The sequence below is a fragment of the Theropithecus gelada genome, chromosome 9, assembly GCF_003255815.1.
Source record: "Theropithecus gelada isolate Dixy chromosome 9, Tgel_1.0, whole genome shotgun sequence".
Taxonomy (NCBI): domain Eukaryota; kingdom Metazoa; phylum Chordata; class Mammalia; order Primates; family Cercopithecidae; genus Theropithecus; species Theropithecus gelada.
Genome location: NC_037677.1, coordinates 19054560 through 19082048, shown reverse-complemented (window position 1 = coordinate 19082048; position 27489 = coordinate 19054560). Strand labels below are relative to the sequence as shown.

Sequence of the window (27489 nt, the reverse complement as noted above, 5' to 3'; positions counted from 1 at the left end):
CTTGGAAATGGAAGAAGCAGGTATCTCCAGAGACTTTCCAGTTAGAAACTGCTGAAAGCATTTTCAGTAGAAATGTTGTGTGTGTAGGTTACATCTACAGCATAGTTCATCTTCAATGTCAGATCTCTCACAGCTTAAAGCCACTTCCGTGGGCTCTCCTGGTTGCCTACCTGCCCACAGAACATCATGGCTGCAGGAAAAAAGCAAACAGAGCCCCAGCAAACCTTCTCCTGCCCCTTATTCCTAACCAGCCTCCCTCCTTCCAACTGGGCAAGTTCCTTGCGTGCTCACATGGATAAAGTTTTCTAGATCAATCATGTTCTTTGTGAGTATATAGGGATAAAAATCTCCCAGTTAACAGAGTGTAACTAGATGGGTTAAGACAGAGAAACTTTAAAACCAGAGCCCGAAAACAATCTATTTTGAACTCTTTATGTTTGCAAAGGATTGTTTTGGTGCTCCAGTGCCCCAAACTGGTAAGTCACAGGACAAAGGTGTTCATCTAAAGTTTCAGTATCGCCAGTGGTGATCTCCGACCCAACCTGGATGTAAGGAAGCCGAGCCCATTTCAGATAGAACATTTTTGAACATCTTTGGACAATATACTTACTCCTCTTTGTCTACCTGCTTTTTTCACTCATGAAATGCTGCAGGCTGAGATCCACACCGCTGTCATTTCTCTCTCCTGTTTTCTGTTCTGTACATTTATGAACAGCGGGTCACAGAAAGTCGAGAGAGCCAGATGACGATTGAGGAAAGGAAGCAGCTCATCACTGTGAGAGAGGAGGCCTGGAAGACGAGAGACAGAGGAGCGGCCAACGACTCCACCCAGTTCACTGTGGCTGGCAGGATGCTGAAGAAAGGTCAGTGTGTGTGTGTGTGCACATAATGCACACCTGTGAGCACACTCACCCATGGAGGGCATGGTGGTACATGATAACTCAATTTAAAAGAAGAAACCATGGTCTCTTTAATTTTTTTATTTTTTTAAATTTTTTTTTTTTGAGAGATCGGGTCTTGCCCTGTTGCCTAGGCTGGAGTGCAGTGGCTCAATCACGACTCACTGCAGCCTCAAATTCATGGGCTCAGTCTTCCCACCTCAAACTCAAACTCAAACTCAATCTTCCCGCGTCAGCCTCTCTAATTGCTGGGACTATAGGTGTGCAACACCATGCCTGGCTTTTTAAAACTTTTTTTTTTTTTTTTTTTTTTTGAGATGGAATCTCACTCTGTCGCCCAGGCTGGAGTGCAGTGGCATGATCACAGCTTACTGCAACCTCCACCTCCTGGGTTCAAGCAATTCTCGGCCTCAGCCTCCTGAGTAGCTGGGATTACAGGTGCCCGCCTCCATACCCGGCTAATTTTTGTATTTTTAGTAGGCGAGATTTCACCATATTGGCCAGGCTGGTCTTGAACTCCTGACCTTGTGATCCACCCACCTCAGCTCCCCAAAGTGCTGGGATTACAGGCGTGAGCCACCGCGCCTGGACTTTAAAACTTTTTATGTAGAAATGGAGTGTCACTGTGTTGCCCAGGCTGGTCTCAAACTCCTGGGCTCAAGTGATCCTTCCGCCTCAGTCTCCCAAGTAGCTGGGATTACAGGCATGAGACACCATGCTCAGCCTTCTTTAAAAGTTTTAAACTTACTGATGTCCTGTACATGTTTTTTGGGTAGGGTCTGTGAGATAGTCCTACTGAGTATCTTTTCTTCATAAATAATGTCATCTTCAATGTAAATGCATATTTCAATTTGTCACAGTCTCAAAACTTACCCCTTTGGAATTGAGTGCAATTGTAGGTTTCAAAAGCAATTCAAATCTGCTAGCAAATATTGGTCCTTTCCCAGAATTACTTTTAAATCATTTCCATTTCCTTGTGACCCGGCAACCACATACCCTAAGTCAGCCTTTCACAGTAAAGAAGTTTATCCCCTCTTCCTTTTAGGTTAATTCCTAGGTCCTTCTCCATGAAACCTGATTTATCTGACTGACCAAGCCAATTCCGTATATGCTTTAATAAGTGTCTAAAAGGTGTCCTCAGTTCCAAGGCAGTGGGGCATCCCTGCTGCAGTCCTCTGCTGCTGAGCTCTTGGAACTGATTTGGTGCCTGTATTCAAACATGTATGAAACTGACTTACATATGAAATGCTTAGTAAAGTCACCTGAGAGCTTTGAGTCTTCATAGGAGTGTTTGGGGCTTTATTTCCTATCCTGCAGGAAAATATTAAAATTTGGGGTCCCTTTGTCACCTATATGCACATACCATCATTTTCTAAGCTATTATTTAAAAGCAGATTTCCCAACTTAGTGGTAAACATTTTCACATTCACTTCATCTTAACATCTCGTCATCAGCTTTATAGGCTTAGCTTTCCTTTTTCTCAAAACCTTCAGAGAACCACACTTTCATGAATAGGACCTAATTCATTATAGGTACATAATAAATGTCTGCAGAAGGAAAGGAGGGGAAATCCCTGAATTGTAACTAACTCAAATCTTAGCAGGAAATCCCTTCCAGCAGATCTCTTCAACCTCATCTTGGAATTGTGAAAAGATAAGAGAAGATAGTTTACTCTCACATTAAATTATTTGCCAATTTTCTGCATCAGATCACAGAACTGGATACTCATGTTTAAACTCCTTTAACATGACCCCCAACCCTTCTTTAACAGAAGTACCTCCTTAGGCGCAGAGTGACTAAGTAGAACTGGAGCTGAGAACTTGAATTAGACCTCAGATTTTCCAACTTCTAGCCCAGACTTTTATCTTGAAGACTTTCTGCTTTGGTTTCTTTTTTCCTCTTCCATCTTAAAAATCCTAATTTATTTGTAAGTGAGTTCTTACTACCAAATTCCACTGCCCTTGTCCGCATTGACATAAGAGGATATAGATTGGCTCTTATGCAGGTTTGGAGAAGGAACAGTTCCCATTTCTCTGTGAATGAGTTCGCTTTCATATTTTCCTGAATATATCAGGGAACTTGATTTAACAGGTGCTATATGGCTCACTCAGGAAATTATCTTCTTATGCTTTATAATTAATGAAAAAACTGTTTCTTATATTTCTAATATTTGCCATCACCTCCTGGGTTATATGTCTCACTTGAGTCATTAGCTCTTTTTGATTTGTAGTGATAAGGCATCCGATTTACATTCACTGCAGAATAAAATAACCCCTTACACAACAGCCTGGGTTCCTACCTCCTGGGAACATCAGGCAACCAGGAGTGACCACTTCTCAGTGCGTTGCCAGGAGGCATCCGGGGCCTGACCTTCATTCTCTCACCCCAGAAACCTCTCTTCTCCTGCTAGTCTCCTTAGGACTTTCTCCCTTTTTTCTATTCCTCAATTCTGTGTAACAGCACTCCACAAGGTTCCTGTGGTATTCTAGGTTTCTTCTGGAAGCCAAGTACTCCAGCCACACCTGGAGTAAGCGAGATGTGACAGTGTTCCCGAAGAGAGTAGGTGACTGGTTGTTGTACCTAGAATTCATCGAAAAGAGCTATGGAGGATCTTTGTTTTAACGTTTTGTAATTTGCATCTCTATGCCCTGAGCCATTCATTGCCTAAGGATCCTTATCTCTAGCTCTTTTGGATAGTGCCACTGCCTGAACCGCCAGCAGGGGGAGCCATGGCAGCGGGGTTTGCCTGGCACCCGCCGGGACAGGGAGGGATTTCTCCCGTTGCTTTGGAAACCAGCCGTCAGAGTCAGCCCTGTTTATTATTAGCTGCGGAGTTAACGGCTTCTGTGCTAATGAACTCCTCTGATGTCTCTTAAGCATCCTTCTAGTGAGTGATGGTTTCCCTCCCCACCCTGTGATACCAGATTTTATTTATCTTTATCATCTTTCAACAAAGTTTACTTTCTCATGGATATAAACCCTTTGTAGTTCTGGCAATTGAAACAAATTTTAAAACTTTTATTGATATCATCAATCAAATATATGTATAAAATGAGAAGTACTTCTAGGATGTTACCTAAAACTTGAGTTTTAAACCATTTAATGGTATTTTTTATTAAATTTTTATGCTGTAATACTTCTCCCATTCACAGGAGGAAGGAGCAGAATCATTCATTTGGTTTTCCTTGCGATAGTGATTGGCATATTCTCTGGATGTTGTTCGTCCAGGGATGCATTGTCATCTAAGTGGCAATGTCATCTAAGGATTTCACATTTATTACAAATGAGTGCAGAGAACATTCACATCTCATTTTGGTTTTTGTAAATGCACTAGTTTTCTTTCCAATGCCTTCCACTTAGGTTAGGGAAGCGATACTCATCCTTCTCTTTACTAAGTTTTCTTCTTCCAGCTGGATACTTTCTTCATGCTGGAATTCCTCCCTTTCCCTTTCGTATGTCTCTCACCACTTGCCCTTCTAAAGATTCCCCAACCTGCTTCTCAGTAAATATACAAGGAAAAGCATTTCCTGTTTCCGCCCACATGGGAGATGGACAGGACCTTCCAACACGCACAGTCAGTCCAGACCTGCCCTGGTCTGTGGTTTCTTCTGAAAGGTTGGCCCTCCTTGGGTTACTGTCTGTGTAATGTCCCCAAGGCCACTGTCCCTCTCTCCCTTCAGCCTGGAGGAGAGCTTCAGTGCTGAGGGTCACTTGCTGGCGAGTGTGACACAGTTCATTCTGCAGATGGCACCAGTGCACTCTCAGCTGCCCCCGCCACCCCCAGAGGGCCTCAGAACTCACAGCTGCATTTGCCCAAGTTTACATGTCACGAATATGTTTTCCCACGTCTTCAGCATTCATTTTGGAATATCAGCTTGTCAGCCACTACGATCCTTGGAAATAATAAAATCCTGTCTACATTTGCAGTTGGTTGTCCCACAGTCGCCATACCTGTGAAGTGTGTGTGTGTGTGTGCCTGCATGTGTGTACATTCTTATATGTTGTGCCGTCTACCCTGGGACTCACAGAGATCCATCAGGGTTCCGGACATTTCCAGAAGTGACTTTGAGATGCTCAGTAGCTCGTCTGTGTGTTCTGCAGGTTTGGCGTCACCCACTGCCATAACCCCAGTAGCCTCACCCATTTGCAGTAAAACAAGAGGCACCACACCCGTTTCCAAACCCCTGGAAGGTAAGTCACTAAGGCCCCGGCCACGCCAAGCCTGAGCAGAAGAGGCCTCAGTAATGCGGTCTCACTGACAGTTTCTGCTCGCCTAGATATCAAAGCCAGACCAGATATGCAGTTGGAATCGGACCTGAAGTTGGACAGGCTGGAAACCTTTCTGAGAAGGCTGAATAGCAAAGGTACCTACCAGAAGCCAGAAGGCTTTGCTCTCAGAATCCCTAAATCCAAATTCTGGTTGCTTTTCTTCCTCAGCTAAATTGTTTTCTTTCCATTATGGCTTTACTAAGTCATACTGTAATCATTATCTTTGTTGTTATCTTCAAAAAATGAAGTTTTGGTCAAGACTGATTAGACTATCAACCCCTGATTCACTTGATAATGTACTAAATTGGGGGCCCCAATAACACATTTGCTCTTGAATCTAAACTCTTGGGATGCCATCCAATCGGAATTGTGAACTGAGTGATTTTGCTTATAACTCTGAAAGCAGATTATTATATGTCAGCCAAATCAACATGATCTTGGGCCTGGTGAACTTTAAATTGTATGTTATCAGTTTCCAATAAGGTAAAAGCTGACGTCATGTCTTATAATCACAAATGATTTCTAAAAGAAAATTATGGCAAATGAATATTGAAATAAATATTTCAATATAAAAGTCAACGAAATACACAAAATAAAAGCAATATGCAGAAATTGCCTTTTATCTCTTGATTAAAATGTCCAATCCAGGAAACTTACCAAATACTAGGCACTGGGAGCCCCTCCTATTGACAGTGACCACTAAAAGGTTGAAAATAATAAAACCACCACTGAACAGAAATATGAAAGTATAATATAATCACTAAACTAGCTAAGCAAGGAATGCCAATCAGCAAAGCATTTATTACAAATGTGAAACAGTGATGTAGCCATGGGTTAGCAAGCAATGGCCATTGCCAAATCCAGCTGCCCACCTGCTTTTGTTTTTTGTTTTTGTTTGTTTTGTTTGTTTTTTAGAGACAGTGTCTTGCTCTGCCACCCATGCTAGAGTTCAGTGGTCCATCATAGCTCACTGCAGCCTTGAACTCCTGGGCTCAAGCAATCCTCCCACCTCAGCCTCCTGAGTAGCTCCAACTATGGGTGTTCACCACCAAGCCTGGCTAATTTTTTTACTTTTTCTGTTTTTGTAGAGATGGGGTCCCACTATGTTGCTCAGGCTGGTCTTGAATTCCTGGGCTCAAGCAATTCCCCTACCTTGCTCTCCTGAAGTGCTGACACTATAAGCCTGAGCCACCATGCCCAAACCTGTTTTTGTAAATAAAGTTTTATTGAGACACATTCATGCCAATGTGAGCTTTTGCATTATAACAGCAGAACTGAGTACTTGCAACACAGGCCCCTTGTCGCCCCTCCCCATGCAAAGCCTAAAATGTTTACTGGCTGGTCCTTTTCAGAAGAAGTTTGCTGACCCTTGATGTAGAATGAGGCCAAGGCTGGTTCATCCACCCTCAGCAGAAGCCAGTGCAGGTTCAGAAGCGTTCAGTGGGCTGGTGTGTGCAGTAAGGTCAGCCTCCCTCTCTCCCACCATGTTACTGCAGAAGATTTGTTCAGGTGGGAAGTCCTTACGTCAGAGATTAAGTAAGGGTCTGGGAAGCAACCACAGGACTCTGTATATCACAACCGTGTTTCCTCCACTCCGGGAACTTAGGAGGAAATAGAATCTTCAAACTATTGTGAGGCATAATTGGAGTCCTTGTTTTTATAAAACTCTTAACGTCATTTGCTTGTTTGTTGATAGTAAGCGGGATGCAAGAAACGGTGCTCACTGTCACCGGCAAATCTGTGGAGGAGGTGATGAAGCCAGATGATGATGAAACCTTTGCCAAATTTTACCGCAGCGTGGATTATAATATGCCCACAAGTCCTGTGGAGCTGGACGAGGACTTCGATGTCATTTTCGATCCTTATGCACCCAAGTGAGTTATTTGGGTCTGCGTCTTTCCTCCACTGAGAAGGGCTTCCTTCGCCTACACACAGCATATCCACCAGGCTCTTTCCCCATGTGACCTCCTTCTTCTAACTCCATCACAGGGGCCTTAGTATTCTAGAGCCAGGGCACGCTGTTGCAGGAGCCAGGGGCACGGAGCCTGGCAGCAGATAAAACATGCAGACAGCAGACCAGAAGTGCAGGCAGGCAGACCCGTGCACCACAGGTGCTTGTCCTGTGCCATAAAGAAAGTGTCAATGGATTTTTCACATAACTTGAATACTGTTTTGCAGTTTTTAGGTTTACATCACTTAGCAGAGTTCAACGCCTGTCTTTCATTTGACGTATTTAATTCTTACTCATAACTTTGCAAAATATTTGGATGAGATGGGCTCAAATTAGTACAGCTCACTAAAAAATCAGTAAGGCATGTTACTTAGCTTCCAATCATTTACAAAATCAATAGATCTGCGGGTTTTCTCAGTGATGACTAAGGGTTTCTCTTCCCACGGGAACATGACTAAACCAACTAGGAAAAGTGATTATAGTATTAGGAGTCCATCAATTTCAAGTGCCAGAAAAACATCCCAATTCAAACCGACTTCAACCAAAAAGAAAAATGAGAGGGGTTTACTGGCTCACTGGCTGAACAGTGCGGAGGGGTTTACCAGCTCATTCGCTGAACAGTGCCGAGGGGTTGACCGGCTCACTCGCTGAAAAGTGTGGATGTGGCCTCGGGTTCTAGCGGCCCCTCAGAACACAGTCTGTCTTGGCTTTGGGCTGGCCTCACTCTCCATCAGGCAGTGGCCTGGCGGCAGATGGACACCCCAGCTCTGGAGTCACAAGGCTGCCTCCCTGGCCAGCCCAGCACAGGTAGCTTCTCTTCCCAGTAGTCCCAGCAGAATTTCCAGGTTTGATTTTCTTGGCTTCAACTGGAGTCCCGTGTCCATCCCTAAACCAGTCACTGTGGCCAATGGGATGGAAGATGCTGACTGGCTAAAGGCGGGTCTCTGGGTCTCCACTAGAGCCACGGTGGGGGCGCAGGGAGGTGGTTTCCCCAAAGGAAAATCCAGATGCTATTACAGAAGCAGAGGAGGACACGCTGGACAGGCTCCACCCACAGCAGTCCACCACGCCCATCGGGTCTTTCCTGCGAAATTGTCAGAGTGACAATCTCTTCCATTATCATATATTTAAACTGCTCTCGAGATATTTTTTGCATGTTTAAGTTTGTTCAATTTGTTTCAATTTGCATATTTTAATTTCCTACCTTAAAAAATGAACCCTTTGCCATTTTCCACCTCAAAATAGTATTTTGGGTATTTGCATACATAGCTATTTAACCACTTCGCAATCTTCCACCCACCCAATGTCACTGTTTAAATAGTTGTATATCATAATTTAAACATGTATGTATGTTGACACACACATATGACAACATGGTACGTAAAGGGGCCTTTGGGGCACAGAGGCCCGCGCAGCTGGAGGTGGAGAGCGGCAGCGGGAGTCTGTTGGGAGATCGCTTCGCTCGGTCTGCTCACCTCCCCGAGTCTGGTTTTCCACCCCAGAGTTGTGAGAATGTGGGGTGGTCACAGATGGTTGCGGGCCCATTTTATTTCAGATATTCTTCCAAAAAGTGGTTATTTTTCAGAGGGGGGCAGTGAGTTGAGTGAAAGTTAGTCATGGAGAGACAGTAAGGGGACCGAAAGCTATTGCACAGGGAGAAAGTTTAGTCGGAGCGAAGAGGATTACATCAAGGAGCCGTGGTCTGCAAATTCCCGAAGGGCTTGCGGGAGACAGACAAGTAGACATGGGTGTATGATTCCAAAGCGAGAATTAGGACACGTGCATGGGCGCCGTAAGGAGAGGGAAGAGCTTTCTAACCCCCAGAGCTGTCTAGCAGAGCCATGAGCTGCCCGGAAGTACTCCACACCCTTCCAGGCAGAGACCAAGGGGCATGACTAAGTAGGGGCGTCCGGGCGTGGCTGAGATTTGAACTCAGTGGGCTTTCATCCCTCTTCCATCTCCAAGATTCTGCGACTCCATGTCAGGGAAGTGGTGGTGGGAGGAGGAGTTGCAAGACTCATAACAAAATCAGGAAATACCCTGTGTAGTCCAAGACCCACACGTCATCCCGGTGCGGTGTCGCAGACTGGGACCGCGGCTCTGCTTCCATCCGCAGATTGACGTCTTCCGTGGCCGAGCACAAGCGCGCAGTTAGGCCCAAGCGCCGGGTTCAGGCCTCCAAAAATCCCTTGAAAATGCTGGCGGCAAGAGAAGATCTCCTTCAGGAATACACCGAGCAGAGATTAAACGTCGCCTTCATGGAGTCAAAGCAGATGAAAGTAGAAAAGAGTGAGTATTTGAACCCCCACCCTGCTTCTGTGCTTGGGAATGGTTTTTTCCGAAGATTTACTCATTGCTTGGTTTTCTGCCTTGTGAAGGCCAATAATGGTGCTCAGAAGACCCTCATGAAGTAAAAAGGAGTAAGTTTGCACGTACATGTGCACGCTTACCTAGACTTTCAAGATTTTTCATGGAAATTCTCACAGTGTGTATCACCTGTTCAACTGGTTAATTCAGATTATCCTGGGGTTCGGTTTTTGTTTTTGTTTTTAAGAGACTGGGGTCTCATCCTGTTTCCCAGGCTCATCTCAAACTCGCTGGCCTCAAACAATCCTCCCACCTTGATCTCCCAAAGTGCTGGGATTACCGGCACGAGCCACCGTGCCTGGTTACAAATTATCCTGTTTTGTTGAGTTTTCTTTCTGGAAGTTAGAAGAGATGGATATTTCTGAGTATGGTAATTCAGCCATTTTCAGCTCTATAGATCCTGAACACAATCATTCTCCATTTAATGTTATTCAAGAGCAAGTCATTTGATCTCTTACAGTAAAACACCTCAAATCACTGCGGTTTCTAATCCTAGATTTTTTTTTTTTTTTTTAAACAGAGTCTTGCTCTGTTGCCTAGGCTGGAGTGCAGTGGTGCAATCTCGGCTCTCTGCAACCTCTGCCTCCCAGGTTAAAGCAATTCTCCTGCCTCAGCCTCCCGAGTAGCTGGGACTACAGGCGCACGCCACCTCGCCCAGCTAATTTTTGTATTTTTAGTAGAGTTGGGGTTTCACCATGTTGGCCAGGATGGTCTCGATATCTTGACCTCGTGATCCAGCTGTCTCGGCCTCCCAAAGTGCTGGGATTACAGGTGTGAGCCACCATGCCCAGCCTCTAATCCTAGATTTTTATATTATTAACTAACACATACGCCAGTGCTTTTCAAATTGTTCTTGGTAGGACCCTGAGCTTCTCAGAATTGGGATGTGGGCTGGAGGGAGCTGGCTGGGGGCAATGAATGGAGGCGAGGAGATGGGCTCCAGGCTCTCACTCCCGCTGTAGGCTGAGCCACACTGTTCTCATCTGCCCATTAATGTGGGGTTCCATCATTCTGAAACAGTGATTTTCTTGGTTTGAGGTGATAGCATGCATAATCCTGATTTGTGGAATAATCTTGCTATAATTTTCGTTTTCCCATAACATAAACCTATTTCCTCATGTTTTTCTTAGAAATATAGTATTTAGATGAAGTGGTTGAGTCTTTTCATTATAACTAGTTTACTAAGAAAGTGTATTTCAGGCTGGGTGTGGTGGCTCACACCTGTAATGCCAGCACTTCAAGAGGCAGAGGCAGGAGGATCACTTGAGCCCGGGAAGTCAAGGCTGTAGTAACCTGTAATCACAGCACTGCACTCCAGGCTGGTGACAGAGTCAGATTGTTTCTTAAAAAAAAAAAAAAAAGGCATATTTCAAAATCACAACACCACAATTAATTGACAAATATTGTCATATTTCTCCAAACATAATCCCAGTAAAAAATGTTCTGAATATCTCTCCAGCATATACATTTTTAAAAACAATAAGTTGGAGAAATAAAGATTTGTTAGCACAAATCTTACATGCATTTCCTGTGCTTGCAGTTTTGGGGGGTTCAGGGGTTGGATTAGTGATGACTGACTGACCCATAGATGTTTGCACTGAAAACCCAGCATCTTATAAATACAATCTTAACTATCTTAACTCTGAGAGCAGTAGATCTCAAGATAACGTCTAGTTGATCACTTTGCTTCAGCAAAAGATTAGAACCTAATCATCCCTTACAGAGTGCCTACTTTTTTTTTTTTTTTTTTTTTTTAACATATAAAGGGTTTTGGTGAAAACTGTCTAACAGTCATCTGGCATCTGTACATTCGGGCATCTAAAAGTTGTTAGGATTTATAACAACTTCCAGTGGAATTGCAACAAGTGAATCCGGCTCCTGGTTTTGTACTAAAGTGGCTGGTCCACATCATCACTCAATTCCTGTCCCTCTGCACAGCGCGGTGTGACACTTGTCAACAAGCAGTTTATATTTTCAATGCTGTATTTAATTCTTAACCGGTGGTTAAGCACTGAATTGCACATTTAATCAAACTTGATTATGTTTTCCCTTTCAGGATTAACTTGAAAAGGCAAAGGTGTTGAGTCAGTTATGAATATTTTCTGACTGCAAATATTGTCACTGTAACTGAACCTCCTGCGTTGTCTTTCCTTATTCAACCCACCCAGTGTCTTCCAACTCCGGCTTCTTAGAAGTCACCCTGGCGGGTTTAGCCAGTAAAGAAAACTTCAGCAGCGTCAGCCTGCGGAGCGTCAACCTGACGGAACAGAACTCCAACAACAGCGCTGTGCCCTACAAGAGGCTGATGCTGTTGCAGATTAAAAGTATTTCAGAGCAGCCTGGCACGGTGACTCAGGGCCCGTGGTTTCTGTCTGGTCACATAAAGATTCCTGACTGTGTAATTCATCGCCTGTGCCGGGAAAGGAACGCACGCTTTTTGAGAACCTACTGTGTGTTCCTTGCTATGCAACCTCCTGTCTCTTAAGCTTCCCCCAATCCCATGACATAGGAAGTATTCTGCCCATCATGGCTTCCAGAGGCAGAAATGTGTCTGGGATCCCGGCAGCTACTGGGTGGCAGAGCTGGATTCGAACCCAGGTCCCCCCACTCCGGAATCCCAGCTTTTGCTCCTGGTGCCCCATGCCCCACGTGGTGGCCAAACATCCATGCAGTTACCAGAGGTGCCCTGCGTCATCAGAGGGGCTCTCTGCTCCCTGCCCAGTCCTCCCCGAGTCAGTACAGACCCAGGGAGGAAGACACAGCTTGGGGAAGGAATCAAGGAAAGGTGGATGCAGATGAAGCCCACCTGCCTTGCACTCCAGTGCCCTTCCTGTCCGTAGCCAGGGAGATTCCAAAGACTAGCCAGGGAGATTCCAAAGACTAGCCAGGGAGATTCCAAAGACAAACCAGGGGGGCTCTGGGCCATGAGGAGGGAGACTCGGCTGCCTCCTGGCGGCCACTGTATAGATGAATCTTCCAGGTGTGAATGGAGGAAATAGCCTCTCCCTCCGGGGGGGCTTCCCACGTCTTTCTGCATGACAGCTGTCCTATTGTGTGTGTTTCAAAAGACCAGTGACAAGCTCAAATAACCGATCTCTGTCCTGAGTCCTAACCCAGAGACTACACGATCAGTGTAATTGTGGAAAGCTCAAAATCAACAAATATTTAGGAGAAGGTGTTGAAAGCCACAGAAGGTGGTGGCTCCATCCTTCCTGTTGAGAGGCCCCTAGGGTTCATAGTGGAAACTCCCTAGGGGAAGATCTGACCCTTCCTGAAGGCGTGGCTTCCCTTGCCTGGGCCACAGATGTAATTGGGTGCAGGAGGTGGCCAGGGGAGAGAAAGGCCCCCGGAGAAGAGTGAAGGAGGGAAGAGGAGCCTGTGAGCTCATCTCCCTGGAAGGGGGAGCCCTCATTAACCCACACACGTGACACTGATAATGGTCCTGAGAAGCGGGTGACATTTGGGAAAGCACGAACCACACAAGCAGCCGCTAGTGCCATCATGATGCCCTTTCTAAATCCCCCTGCTGCCACCCTGGGCCATGGGCACTCTTATTAGCAGACAAGACTCTTTAGAAGTGAAAGTGTCTGCAGCAGAGATGCTTCCAATGTGGGTGCGTCCTGTCCCCGTTCTGTCTGGAAAGACGGTGATTGTCTGCCTTGTGTTCAGGAAGAAGACACGTGCAGACCAGGCTGGTGGAACCTCGAGCTTCAGCGCTCAACAGTGGGGACTGCTTCCTCCTGCTCTCTCCCCACTGCTGCTTCCTGTGGGTAGGAGAGTTTGCAAACGTCATAGAAAAGGCAAAGGTTGGTACCTGCAAAATAAAAATGCTTTAGCTAACCTCTCCTTTACACACCAGTGGAGTGTTCTTCCTGGCGTCAGTCACAAAGCTTCTCAAATGCCAGGTGTTGCATTCAAATGGGAAGGGATAGGTAGGATTTCTTGTCCTGAATGTCTCTCAAACAAGCCTTCATTACGTGTTTAAATGGAGTGTTTTAGGACTATGACCTACACCCAAGTGTTTAGGTGCTGGGTTCCTTCTTACTCCTGTGTAAAAAAGGAAGTGGCCCCCTTTAAAGTCCTTCATCTCAGGTAGCTGTGAAGTTCTGCCATAGACCTAGTGAATGAGACTGTCATGGGGTAAAGCCCAAAGAATGATGTTTTTTAAAAGCATCACATGTGACCTATTGAAGATGGAGAACTGTTGCTCTAAAGAATTGATACTCCCTGGTCTTTCAGTTACATTTTCTTGAGGTCATTGAAAATACCCATTAACCAGCATCCACCCACACGCATGATCACAAGGCTTTCCTTGCAGGCACACACTGTTTCTCCCTCTGGTTTTGACATGTGCCACTCTGTCTAGCCAAGGGCTTTTCTGCCCAGGTAATTGTATTCCTTTCTTTTCTTAGGCCTCAGAACTTGCAGCTTTAATTCAGACAAAGAGGAAGCTTGATTGTAGAGCTACTTATATCTAAACCATCGAAGAAGGAATTAACATACACACTCATGCAGCCAAAGACTTCTGGAAGCTTCTGGGTGGCCAAACCAGTTACCAGTGTAAGACTTTATTGCACTTCAGAGATTGACAAGACTTGAATCTGCTTTCTTCTCCCTTAGCTCATTCTTCTGAACCAGCTATTTTGCAATGTAAAATGTGATGCCCTCCTGTTGTTCTTATCCCCAAGCTGCTGGAGACCCAAAAGAAGATGAACTCTATGAAGCAGCCATAATAGAAACTAACTGCATTTACCGTCTCATGGATGACAAATTTGTTCCTGATAACAACTACTGGGGGGAAATTCCAAAGTGCTCCCTTCTGCAACCCAAAGAGGTACAGCCCATGGGCTCTGCCCTTCAATGAGAAAGCACATTGAAAGCACTCAGCACAAGCTGCCCAATAAATTAGAGAGTAAGTGCCCAATAAAGGTTAGCCAGTGTCAGTACCCATTGTAGAACATTTACAGTTTTTTAAAAGATTTTCTTTCTTTCTTTCTTTTTTTTTCTGAGACACAGTCTTGTTCTGTTGCCAGGCTGGAGTGCAGTGGCGAGATTTCGGCTCACTGCAACCTCCGCCTCCCTGCTTCAAGCGATTCTCCTGCCTCAGCCTCCTGAGTAGTTGGGACTACAGGCGCCTGCCACCACGCCCGGCTAATTTTTGTATTTTTGGTAGAGACAGGGTTTCACTATGTTGGCCAGGATGGGCTCGATCTCCTGACCTCGTGATCCACCCGCCTCAGCCTTTCAAAGTGCTGGGATGACAGGTGTGAGCCACTGTGCCCAGCCAGAATATTTGTTATTTCAACCCATTACTGACATCTTAAATGCTAATATGGAATCCAGAATATTGTTCAAAGGTGGCATGGATCATTGAAAGCATCATAGGCAAAATGTAAATATTAGCCCTATCTCTTACATTTTGTATAAACATTAACTAGAATATTTTTCAGTCCTTAAGTTTGAGGAATAATAGATGCATATATATATAATTTATGGATTTTTCAATTAATATGCTGTTTTTGTCCTATCACACCAGTAAATATTTATTAATTACATATATTTCCAGTACCATTAAGTATACTAAGTGTTGAGAAAGTGGAAGACACACAGGCCCTTAAGTTTTATTGGGTGGAAGAGTATTAAAAGGAATGTAATCTGGAGCAAGGTTGACTGTGTGATATGTATGGGCATTTACATGGAGGAAAAGTCACAGAAAAAGAAATCATCAGGAATAATTTTCAATAGAAAGTGAAATTGAGCCGAGTTTAGAGTTAAGCAAATTTGAATTGCTGGAAGTGAAGGGAAAAATCATTCTAAGAGAAAGAGTAAAACAAACTGTGAAAATAAGAAATAGCATTACATTCATGTATTCATTCAGCAAACACTTACTAATCAATCCCTCCTGTATGTATTACTATGATCTAATCCCTGCCCTTAAGGATCTTGGAATTGTGTACAGGAGAGAAGACACCATTAGACCACGAGTGCCTGGCATATATGAAGTGGCCTCTGTGTATATATTAATGAATGAGCACATGAGAGGGGGAGGAATCGGGGAGAGAGGGAGGAAGTCGACAGGATGATGTACCTAAAGAACTCTTGTGAATCACAAGTTGTAAGCAGTTTGAGAGTTCAGAGGAGAGAACATTATCTTGGCCACTTAGGACACTGGGAGGAGGAATCATGCCCCCAGGGCAGAGGCTGGCTTGGCGGGGCAGTGCCAGCTGAGATCTCCTGGCGTTTTTGTGTCTGCATTGGTTGCCCCATTGGGATTTCTGTCTTCCTCCATTTGAGTCGCTGTCAACAGAGACCCTGTTGCACCTGATTCAACTGTTGCACGTTCTTGAAGTTAACAAATTCTTTTGTGCCATTTCTCCCAGGTACTGGTGTTCGATTTTGGTAGTGAAGTTTACGTATGGCATGGGAAAGAAGTCACATTAGCACAACGAAAAATAGCATTTCAGCTGGCAAAGCACTTATGGAATGGAACCTTTGACTATGAGAACTGTGACATCAATCCCCTGGATCCTGGAGAATGCAATCCGCTTATCCCCAGGTACTCCTGCCACCGCCTGGGGACGGCTCCCCGAGCGAGCTGATTCCCTTCGATCCCTCCGTTCTCACCACAGTCCTCTACTCTCGCTCTTTATAGGGTTCAGTTTTCATAAACGGTTATATGCAGCGGACTGTGAATAGTCACAAAAGGAACCGTTCTTTAACTTTTATCTAACTATTGTGGAAATATGGATGCTGTAGTCTTCTGGAAGAGGTTTGTTACAGTTGATTTCTTGAAGTGAGCAAGAAAAGCTGCCAGTTCCCCTGCGGCGTCCCAGGTGCTGCTGTGGCAGACGAACAGCAATTGTTGAAACAAATGCATGCAGATCTGAAAGGCTTCCCGGGTCTGGAATTCAGCCATTGATCTGAAAGTGCAAAAGCAACCTGCCTCCTTCTAATTTCATACCTTCCCAGCATCACCCTCAAATTCCAGGATTTATTTGGCAGCAGACGATGTTTATGTCTTTATACCTTTGGGAAGGGAAGAGGGGGAGAAGATGGTATTAAAATTATGATTGCAATTTTAATATTCCCTGCCTGTACTGGACTCTTTAAAGTCATTTTGGCAATTCATTAGAATATGTACAAACTCTGAAATTATGATTATGAAAAAAAGAATTCTTACATGCAAAGGATTGCTGTTGTTCTTTCAACTATCAGACCAAAAAAAGGTAGGTTTTTTAACTGTGTGTGCGATTACAATAGATTGAAACCGATGAACCACCAAACAGCGTAGAATATTGGGCATCACACAACTGCATTTTAATGTTTTCCATTGAACTGGTATATGAATTTCAACTTTCCTGCCTAGGTTCCTGCTTTAAAATCCAATTATTGATTTCCTTATTAATTATTATAGAAATCATTAAAATTATGTCAATGTGGTAAGAAGTTTTAAAATCCTTGTTAAGCAAATGTACTAATGTTTAACATCAGTATGGTAACAACCGTTGTTTTAAGGACTGGAACTACAGCTCCAAAGATTTTATTTGGTATAGCAAAGGAAAGAAAACCAGGCTAAAGCATAAAATCTGTGTGATGGCCAACTGTATTTAATAATGGCATAATCACAGATCTGGAAGTAGATGGCGGAGCTCCTAACCCACTGGTTTTCAACATCTCTGAGACAGAATCACCTGAGGGGCCTTTAAAAAGATGCGTTTGCTCAGCCCAGCCCCAGAGATGTGTTTTCCATTCATGTGAGTTAGAGCGTACGTGTCAATATGTCTCAAAAGCTCCCGGGGATTTTAAGATGCAGCCAGGATTACACACCCAGCCCTTCTTAGCAAACGAGGCTGAAACCACTGAGCCCAGTTCCAGCTGTAAGTCAGGGAAGCGGGGAGAGAAACACACCTGGCTCCTGGCCCAGGTTCGTCCCCCTCACCCTGCAATCTGCCACGTGGCTTGCTCACGACGCTTCAAAACGTAAACGACAGATTCTAAAGCAGAAACCAAGAACCCTTTCAATCATCGTCTTAGCAAGCCTGCAGAGTAGGACTGACATAAGAGACAGGCATTCAGATATTTTCTGATAAAGACCACAGCCTTTCAAGACCGTGTGCATTTTCCATAGGTGCTTATGTTTGGTTCCCAAAGTCCCACAAGAGCACGAGGTGGAAGTGTCTGTGTTCTATGATTTATCCGGCAGCTTTCTTTGAATCAGGCAGCCTTTTTGATGTGCCTCAGCTGTGACATCAGCAGCTGTGGTCTTGACCAAGCAGGAAGCCACTGAGGCAGTAGCACAGCAGGGCACGGGCAGCAGGGCGGGTTGCTCTAAGGGATGGCTGCATCCTGGGCTGGATTCACAACCGAAGATGGATGTGGAGGGATGAGATCATGCATATTATTCCAGGGCTACGCCCTCCACAGCAAGCGTATCTTCTCTACCTTCTCTTTTCTTTTATTTCTTTTTCTTTCTTTTTTTAAATTTTTAATTAATTAATTTATTTTTTTGAGACAGAGTCTCACTCTTGTCGCCCAGGCTGGAATGCAATGGTGCTATCTTGGCTCACTGCAACCTCCACCTCCCGGGTTTAAGCGATTCTCTTGCCTCAGCCACCCGAGTAGCTGGGATTACAGGCACCCACCACCACGCCTGGCTAATTTTTTATTATTAGTAGAGACAGGGTTTCACTGTGTTGGCCAGGCTGGTCTTGAACTCCTGACCTCAGGTGATTCACCCTCCTCGGCCTCCCAAACTGCTGGGATTACAGGCATAAGCTACCACACCCAGCCCTCAGCTCTACCTTTTTCTAAATTACCTGTGTTCTTGGGGACAGCGCAAATTCTGAAATCTCAAGCCCACACAAGACCTCCAGTTGGGGCTGTGCCATTTTCTTTCCTATTTCTCTGTGCTCTCCTCGTCTGCTGCCCTGGCCAGTCGCCTAGAAATAAGTGTACAAAAGGGCACTTCAAGAAAATGAAAGTGTGTTCATTTTAGTGACAGGAGAATCTCCGTACTCTGGAGAGCTTTGCTGTAACGTGAAATAAAATAGTAGAGAATTGTGGGGAGGGGAGCTACCTCTTCCCTACATCTATTAATTAATTGGAGGGAAACTTGGTGAGCATTTGCAGGTGACTGGGTGGCATAGAGTAGATGACAAGTGAGGTTTGCCCGCAGCTCCTGCCATTGCCAAAATCTCCACCCAGCATGCCACCCCGAGGGCATTCCAAAGACAAGAATTTGCTAGAATGTGGCCAGGCACAGTGGCCCACACCTGTAGTCCCAGCACTTTGGGAGGCTGAGGTGGGAGGATCGCTTGAAGCCAGAAGTGCAAGACAGCCTGGGCAACATAATGAGACCTGGTCTCTATTTAAAAATCAGCCAAGCATGGTGGCACACATCTGCAGTTCCAACTGTTTGCAAGGCTGAAGCAGGAGGATCACTGCAGCCCAGGAGTTCGACGCTGCAGGGAACTGTGATTGTGCAATTGCACTTCAACCTGGGCAACAGAGCAAGACCTTATCTCAAAAAAAAAAAAAAAAAAAGACTTGCTAGATTGTAAGAAAAGTCTAGTCCTGACATGGTTCATGTCACATTTAGGCACATCAAAAACTCCATGGACACAAAGCTTTGCAAGACTTCAGACTAAAATAACAAAATGTCATTATTGGGTAACATGCAGGAAAATAAACCATTTGTTCTATACACCACTTACGTGCTTTGAGATTTTTTCCAGTAGCCGCATGTGTTTTAGATTCCTTTGTTTAAGCTTGGCTTAATCTTGGTTCTTTTCCTGTCTGTTCTCCCAACCCCCACCCCCACCCTGCAGAAAAGGACAGGGGCGGCCCGACTGGGCGCTATTTGGGAGACTTACTGAACACAATGCAACAATTTTGTTCAAAGAGAAGTTTCTGGATTGGACAGAACTGAAGAGAGAGAATGAGAAGAACCCCAGGGAACTTGCCCAGCACAAGGTATTCCAGTGACCAAGTCTCAAACCTCAGTGCTTGGTTCGGGTCCCAACAAAAGTGGCCTTGATGTAAAATGATCAAATCAGGATAGTTCGTGTGGTCATCACCTCAGATGTATCATTTCTTTGTGGTGAGAACATTCAAATCTTCTCTTCTAACTCTTTTGAAATATGCAATACAGTATTGGAAAACAGTCACCCCACTGTGCAGGAGAAAACCAGAGCTCATTCCTCCTCTCTGGTTGTCATTTTGTAACCTTTGGCCAACATCTCCCTATCCTCCCTCTCCCATCTCCTTCCCACACCCCCTTCCCCATAAAACAGATGTGTGTATCAACACATCAAATCATACCCATAATCATGTGTCAACTAAAATACTTTTTTAATTAAAAAAAAAACCATGGACACACACACACACACACACACACACACCCTTAAAGCTAGGAAGCCTTCCCAGGATTCACTGGTAGAACAGCAGACAGGCCTCCAATTCTAATCTGACTCCGGGAGGTGAAGAGTCTGGTTTGCACCTGTTCTCGGGCATCCATGCGCTGTTGTGGCAATGGGTGTTCAGACCTCCCAGAGTCTTTCTGGAAATGCAGCCTTTCCCTGACTGCAGTTAAACATCCGAGGATGAGATAGAGGATGGAAGCTGTATTTTTATGCTATCCCAGGAACAGCTGAAGCAGCAATGAGTGTGACAAGGAATGGCTGTGGAAACAGGCAACTGAACCGATGTCTTCATGTTCCCCTATAGGAAGACCCCAGGGCTGATGTCAAGCCGTACGATGTGACACAGATGGTGTCCATGCCCCAGACGACAGCAGGCACCATCCTGGACCGGGTGAACGTTGGCCGTGGCTGTGGCCTGGTGGAAGGACATGACAGGAGGCAGTTTGAGATCACTAGCGTCTCCGTGGATGTCTGGCACATCCTAGAATTCGACTATAGCAGGCTCCCCAAACAGAGTATTGGGCAGTTCCACGAGGGGGATGCCTATGTGGTCAAGTGGCAGTTCATGGTGAGCACAGCAGGTTAGTGAATGCTCATGGTTTCTTCCAGCTGAAAGAGGTCGGCCCAGCAGCCCTGCAGGAGCCAGCTTCCCCATGAGCCCTGTTGTGCTCTCTTCTGGGTGTGTGCAGTGGGGCACTGCAGTCATGTGCCTTTGAGAGCCACCTAGTAAATAACAGAGACGAAAAGAAGTAAGGCCGAATTCCTAACAACCTAGCATTGCCAAGGCCGCTGGTGTTCACCTGTAGAAATTGAACTTGCACATCAAGTCTTCTCGGCTCCCTCTCTCTCTCCCCTGCCCCTGTCCCCAGAGCTTTTCTGGGAAAGAGATGATTGGCCTCTCAATGATATTTCCCATGTGGCTGTGTGCTGCTTCAATTAAAGTCGTTAAGTACAGCATATCTTCGTGATTTAAAGCTGGAACCAAATGGGCTGTAACATTATAGTAAATACACGCACGGAAGATTGATTTGAAAAGTGAAAGAGTCTGTTTCTCCTGAGACTGAGAGCACGGATGGTGCTTTGTGGGTCTGGTGTAGTAAATGCAGAGTCTAAACTCTCCTCGGTTCCTGATGGTGACATACCGCATTGCAAAACACTCGCCTGGATGCTCTGGAGAACTCACCCCTTTCCTTGCCAAGCAGGAGCCTTTCCCACAGCGCTCCTCACCCCTTCCCATTTAGCATGCAGGTCACAGGTCTGTGATTTCAACTCAGAAGAGAGTTTTTTCGCCTCTTTACAGCCCCCTTGCTGTGCAGGTGCACCTGCCCCCGGGGCCACAGGAAGCACAGGCAGCTGTTTGCTTCAGAAAACTGCAGGCTCAGAACCACGTGATTTCTTTCCTGGTTTATATAAAATGCATCTGTTCATCAACTGACACCATTTCCTGAGCACCTACTCTATGGGAGACAGTTTTTGTAGGGACCAAGTAACTATTTCAGATCCTGTCTCCAAGACAGTTATCCATGATGTAAAGCAAGTGCAGGAACACCCAGCAGGCGGGTCTCACTGAGCACAGCCAGTGGGGCTGTGTGCTGTGTAGAGCCGGCTGTGGCCCAGAGGTCCCCCTGCCCCCTCAGGCCACGATGCGGGGGGCTTTATCCTGCCTCTAGCTGAGTGCCTCCTGAGCTCCCTGAGACTTGTTCTGTTGTGATGCTAATTTCTCAGATGAGGACCAGGACCATAAGATCAGGGAACCTGCCTGAAGCCACACAGCTAGCAGGGAGCAGAGCCGGACACTCACACCCAGGCCTGCCTCTTTTCAAACCCAGCTGTGCTGTTAACTCGCTCTGCAGGCAGGGAGTCAGAGTGGGGCTCCAGCACAGGATGTGGGGAGCCATGAATTTGGTTACAAGGACGGGCCGAAGAGCCCAGTCACCAGACTGTGGAGCAGGTCAGGGTTGAACCAGCGGCAAGGTGGCTTGAAGTTGGGCCGCTGAACACATCAAACTTCAGGAGCTTCTTAAACAGCAGGAATGGGATCTTCCAGGGCTCAAGCAGCTCCAGCTTCTCCTTCCAGGGAGTAGTGGGGTGTCAGACAAGGACCCCCAGTGGGAGGGGCTCCCTTCCCTCACACTCCCCTCCCCTCCCTTTCCCTTCCTTGACAGGGTCTCACTATGTTGCCTAGGCACGCACTGTCTTTCTTCGTTTCTTTCCTTCTTTTCTTCCTTTCTTCCCTCCCTCCTTCTCTCCCTCCCTCCCTCTCTCCCTCTGTCTCTTTCTCCCTCCCTCCCTCCTCTCTCTCTCCTTTCTTTATTTCTCTTTCTTTCTTCTTTCTTTCCTTCTTTCTTTTTCTTTCTTTCCTTTCCCTTCCTTCCTTCCCTCCCTCCCTCCCTGCCTCCCTGCCCCCGTCTTTCTTTCTTTCTTTCTTTCTTTCTTTCTTTCTTTCTTTCTTTCTTTCTTTCTTTCTTTCTTTCTAGCAGACTTACAACTTTGTAAAAGTCCAGCTTTGGAGAATTAGGATAGAGCAGAGAGTGTTCAGATTCCAGACCATCCCTCCAGCAGCAGAAGCACAGCCCAATGGCACTTGCAGTCACTCTGTAGCCAACGCGGAAGCTCTGGCCCCTTGGTGACACTCATCTAGCTCCTCTATCACTTGTGCCCACAAGAGCCACACCTGCAAACAGGACCGAGTCAGAGCTCAGGGAGCACTTCTGGGAGAGGGTCAGCACACCTGCAAATAGGACGGAGTCAGCTCAGGGAGCACTGCTGGGAGAGGGTCAGCACACCTGCAAATAGGACTGAGTCAGAGCTCAGGGAGCACTTCTGGGAGAGGGTCAGCACACCTGCAAATAGGACCGAGTCAGAGCTCAGGGAGCACTTCTGGGAGAGGGTCAGCACACCTGCAAATAGGACGGAGTCAGAGTTCAGGGAGCACTTCTGGGAGAGGGTCAGCACACCTGCACACAGGACCGAGTCAGAGCTCAGGGAGCACTGCTGGGAGAGGGTCAGCACACCTGCACACAGGACCGAGTCAGAGCTCAGGGAGCACTTCTGGGAGAGGGTCAGCAAAAAGCAGCAGCTGCACAGGTGGTACAGCCTCCGCTTGGCCGATGCTGGCCGTCCTGCTGCGGTCAGTGTCCTGGCCCAGCGCCTGCAGGGTAGGGTTGCTCGCACTCCAGCAGGGTCAGGGGACAGCTGCTCGAGGTGCCCAGGGATGCTGAGCCAGGCTCCTCCAGGGCATGATAGGGGTTTAATTTCTATAAATAGGTGGCTCTGGGGCAAGGATACTTAACCATAAGCAGTCTTCACACCTCTGTTTTCTGTTATTCCCAAATAGCACTACTGGTACCAAACTTATTCTTGAAACTGCTTTGATGGCATAACATGTCCACACTTTATTTATCTATTTATCTATTTATTTATTTATTTATTTATTTATTTACTTACTTACTTAGAGACAGAGTCTCGCTCTCGCTCTGTCACCCAGGCTGGAGGGCAGTGGCGTGATCTCAGCTCACTGCAAGCTCCGTCTGCCAGGTTCACACCATTCTCCTGCCTCAGCCTCCCAAGCAGCTGGGACTATAAGCATCCGCCACCACGCCCGGCTAATTTTTTGTATTTTTAGAGAAGCAGGATTTCACCGTGTTAGCTAGGATGGTCTCAATCTCCTGACCTCGTGATCCATCTGCCTCAGCCTCCCAAAGTGCTGGGATTACAGGCATGAGCCATCGCACCAGGCCCTATTTATTTATTTTGAGACAGAGTCTCTCTCTGTTGCCCAGGCTGGAGTGCAGTGGCGCAACCTTGGCTCACTGCAACCTCTGTCTCCTGGGTTCAAGCAATTCTCCCTGCCTTGGCCTCCCGAGTAGCTGGGATTACAGGCGCCTGCCACCACGCCCGTTAATTTTTGTATTACACTTTAAATTAGGCAACTGATCAAGGCTGTGAAAAGAATGGCTCCGGATCAAGAGGTCAGGAAATCGAGACCATCCTGGCTAACACGGTGAAACCCCATCTCTACTAAAAATACAAAAAAGAAAAAAGAAAAAGAAAAAGAAAAGGAAAAGAATAGCCCCATAAGTTCTTCCCACTAAAAATTGAATCTTTACATTGCTAAAATTAAAAATGAATACACATATGAAAAATGAATTTGTATATAGGACTACATTTCAATACGTGAAGAAAAACTCTTAACGAAAATTAGTGAAATGCCCATTTTGTAAAATATCTTTAAAGAAATAGAAGTCTAGGCTTGCACCTGTAACCACTGAGTTTTGGGAAGCTGAGGTGGGAGGATCACTTAAGGCCAGGTGTTCAAGACTACTCTGGGCAGCATAGTAAAACCTCATCTGTACAAAAAATAAAGAAATCAGCCCAGTACAGTGGCATCTGCCTGTAGTCCCAGGGCTTTGGGAGGCTGAGCCAGGAGGATCCCTTGAGCCCAGGAGTTCAAGGCTACAGTGAGCTATGGTTATACCACTACACTCCAGCCCGAGCAGCAGAGCAAAACCCTGTCTCTAAAATAAAAATACTTTTAAAAAGAGATACAATTGTATTTTGGATATATACGGTCAAGTCTATTTAGAATGTTAGGACATGATATTGGTTATTTAAGTGTAAATGTGTATTTACACAATGTATTTGAGTGCTAAAAATGTCTAGGTCTTTATAAACTGTTATGCTCTATTTGAAACATGCCTTTCTTTCCCCAGTAATCTAGTTGGTGCAACACATTTTCACTACTTTGAGGAATAAAATTGCTAATCAAAGGCAAAATTTTTTGCTAAGTTAGCAGAAATTTCAGTTGAGTGGCTTCCAAATTAATTTTAGGTATTTATAATGTGGTCATTGATGGTTCCTATTTTATTTTGCCCTCTCGAAAACATACAAACTTAGCCAGTTCAGATCTATAGTGGATAGTAGGAAAGGCCATTTTTAGTGAAAATACTTTAAGAAATTATTAGACTCATTTATGGAACCTATGTTACAGATACTTTACCAAAGAAATGGCTGAAAAAATCAAATAAATATGACCCCTGAACTTTTAGGAACTTAAATGAATTTTCTTCTTCCTTTCAAACCCCAATACAGTTGTAATGTTGGAAATGGGATTGAAGCTAGGAAAAATTGAGGTGATATAGAAGCAGAGACTCCAGTCTTTTTTGTTTGTTTGCTTGTTTGTTTGTTTTGTTACAGAGTCTCACTCTGTTGCCCAAGCTGGAGTGCAGTGGCCCGATCTTGGCTCACTGCAGCCTCCACCTCCTGGGTTCAAGTGATTCTCAGCCTCTTGAATAGCTGGGATTACAGGCATGTGCCACCATGCCCAGCTAATTTTTGTATTTTTAGCAGAGACGGGTTTCACCATGTTGGCCGGGCTGGTCTCAAACTCCTGACCTCAAATGATCAGCCCACCTTGACCTCCCAAAGTGGTGGGATTACAGGCATGAGCCACTGCACCTGGCCAGTTTTTACTATTACAATTTAACAGGTCTTCTACACCTCGAAGCTCAGATAAATTCTACCTGTTTCCACAATGCTTTGAATTATTTCATATTTTACATTCATTCTTCATCTGGAATTTACTTTAATTCATATGGTATCTTTAGCTTTGTTCTCTTTTCTTTCAAAGATCCTGGAAGTTTTAACTTCGCACCCCGCCTGTTCATCCTCAGCAGCTCCTCTGGGGATTTCGCGGCCACGGAGTTTGTGTACCCTGCCCGAGCCCCGTCTGTGGTCAGTTCCATGCCCTTCCTGCAGGAAGATCTGTACAGCGTGCCCCAGTCGGGTACCGCTTGCAGGCGGCAGCTATGACACACTGCTAAGCAGCTATGACACACTTCTGCTGCTAAGCAGCAGAAGACACACCTTCCATGTGCTTCTGCACACCCAGAACATATGCTTATCCTCACCCCTACACCAAAAGGAAGGAGGGTGAAATCAGCCACACATTATAGCATAAGAAACGAGGCTCAGTTACTTAACCCACCCAAAGGCGTCAGCTAAGAACAGGTTGAGCACCACAGTGGCAGGCCTGGCGTCTCTGCTCTTCTCCCAGCCTTGCTCTCAGTCTTGTTGCTGCATGGTCACTGGTCGACTGCCATTGCTCCAGCCATCATGTTTGCATTCAAGACAGAAAGAGAAAGAAAGGTGGCGGAAAAAAGGGAACTTAATAGCCACATCTCTGTCTCTCTAATCAGATAAAAAAGACGTTTTCCCAGAAATCCCCAGCAGACTTCTGCTTATATCCCATTGGCCAGAGCATGTCACATGGCCACCCCAGCTGCAAGGGAGCCTGGGAAAGCAAATGGCAGGGGAGAAGAGTGTTGAGGTATCAGCTACATTAGCCAGTGAACGGGGTCTGCCATACCAAGTCTCCACAGCAGAGGCAAGACTCCAGCCCAGGTCTTCTGATCCCAAGGTGAGGGCTCTGTGCCCTCATTCTGGTTGGGAAAGTCACAAGAGACTGGGCTTGACAGCCCCTCCCGCCTGCCCTCCAATGAAGCCAAGGTCAGCTGCCTCTCAGTTTGTGTTTGTTGCTTCTCACATTACAAGAGCCTGGAGCTGCAGCCAGGGACCTCACCTTGCACTGAGAGCCCAGGGCACCACTGAAAGTTTGACCAGTGCACATGTCATGCTTGGAAAATCTTAGCCATCAGAAAGAGAGGCTGTGCCCACGCCCTTCATCCTGGGGCTCAGGGCGGGTTATCAACCTCCACTGGGCTTTCAAAGTGTGGCTTTCACAGAATCCTGAAATGCATGCTGGGAAAGGACACACGGTGAGCCGACCAGCAACAGTGAGAGGCGTTTTGCCCCGTGGAGTAAGAGTCAGGCTGACAATTTGAGGAGGAGAAAAAGTGAGGAGGAAAAGGCAGTAGAACAATTTTGATTTTGATTTCATTTTATATTTTTTAGAGGCAAGGTCTCACTCTGTCATCCAGGCTGGAGTGCAGTGGTGCAATCATGGCTCACTGCAGCCTCCAACTCCTGGGCTCAAGCGATCCTCCCTCCTTAGCTTCCTGAGTAGCTGAGACTACATGCATGCACCACCATACCGGGCTAATTTTTTTTTTTTCTTTTTGTAGAGATAGGGTCTCATCATGTTGCCCAGGCTGGTCTTCAACCTCTGGGCTCAAGCAGTCCTTCCTCCTCAGCCTCCCAAAGCACTGGGATTACCAGCATGAGCCACCACTCCTGGCCACAGTTTTGATGTTTAAAGCCCATTTCTCTGTAAGAGAACCATGAGCTCACCTCACTGCTAAGCAGTCGCGCGCAGGGCAGGAACGCCTCTGACCTGTCTGCCGTGAGATGTGTGCTGCAGTGTTGATTGTGCTCTTTGGAGATACATGGTGCTAACAGCCCCTTGAGTGGCACATGCATTATCCCTTCCACTCTTAGCACAGTCCTGCCAGTATCCAGAAGGGCCAGGAGCTTGAGCTGGGGCAAAGGGAGGAGGACCTGGAGGACGAGGAATGAAAGAGACTAACTCCTTGACGCCACCTTTCTCTGCCTAGAGGCTTCTCCCAGTTGAACTTTCAAAGGGCTGGGGTGTCCTGGGTTTCTGTTTGCCTCTTTGCCCCTGGTT

General features: G+C 45.9%; 1 protein-coding gene across 1 annotated transcript in view; it reads left to right on the top strand.

The window, feature by feature from the left end:
* Positions 1-719: 719 nt before the first annotated feature.
* The window catches only part of LOC112630984 (supervillin-like), a 37147-nt gene continuing 10377 nt past the window's right edge, over positions 720-27489 (top strand). The window contains 14 exon segments of the mRNA XM_025395510.1: positions 720-863; positions 5001-5090; positions 5177-5263; positions 6865-7042; positions 9236-9408; positions 11655-11810; positions 13156-13292; positions 13899-14046; positions 14175-14320; positions 15867-16042; positions 19314-19458; positions 20212-20488; positions 22574-23065; positions 25537-25692. Of these exon segments, the coding sequence (XP_025251295.1) occupies positions 743-863; positions 5001-5090; positions 5177-5263; positions 6865-7042; positions 9236-9408; positions 11655-11810; positions 13156-13292; positions 13899-14046; positions 14175-14320; positions 15867-16042; positions 19314-19458; positions 20212-20488; positions 22574-23065; positions 25537-25692 (2482 nt within the window). The 5' untranslated portion in view covers positions 720-742.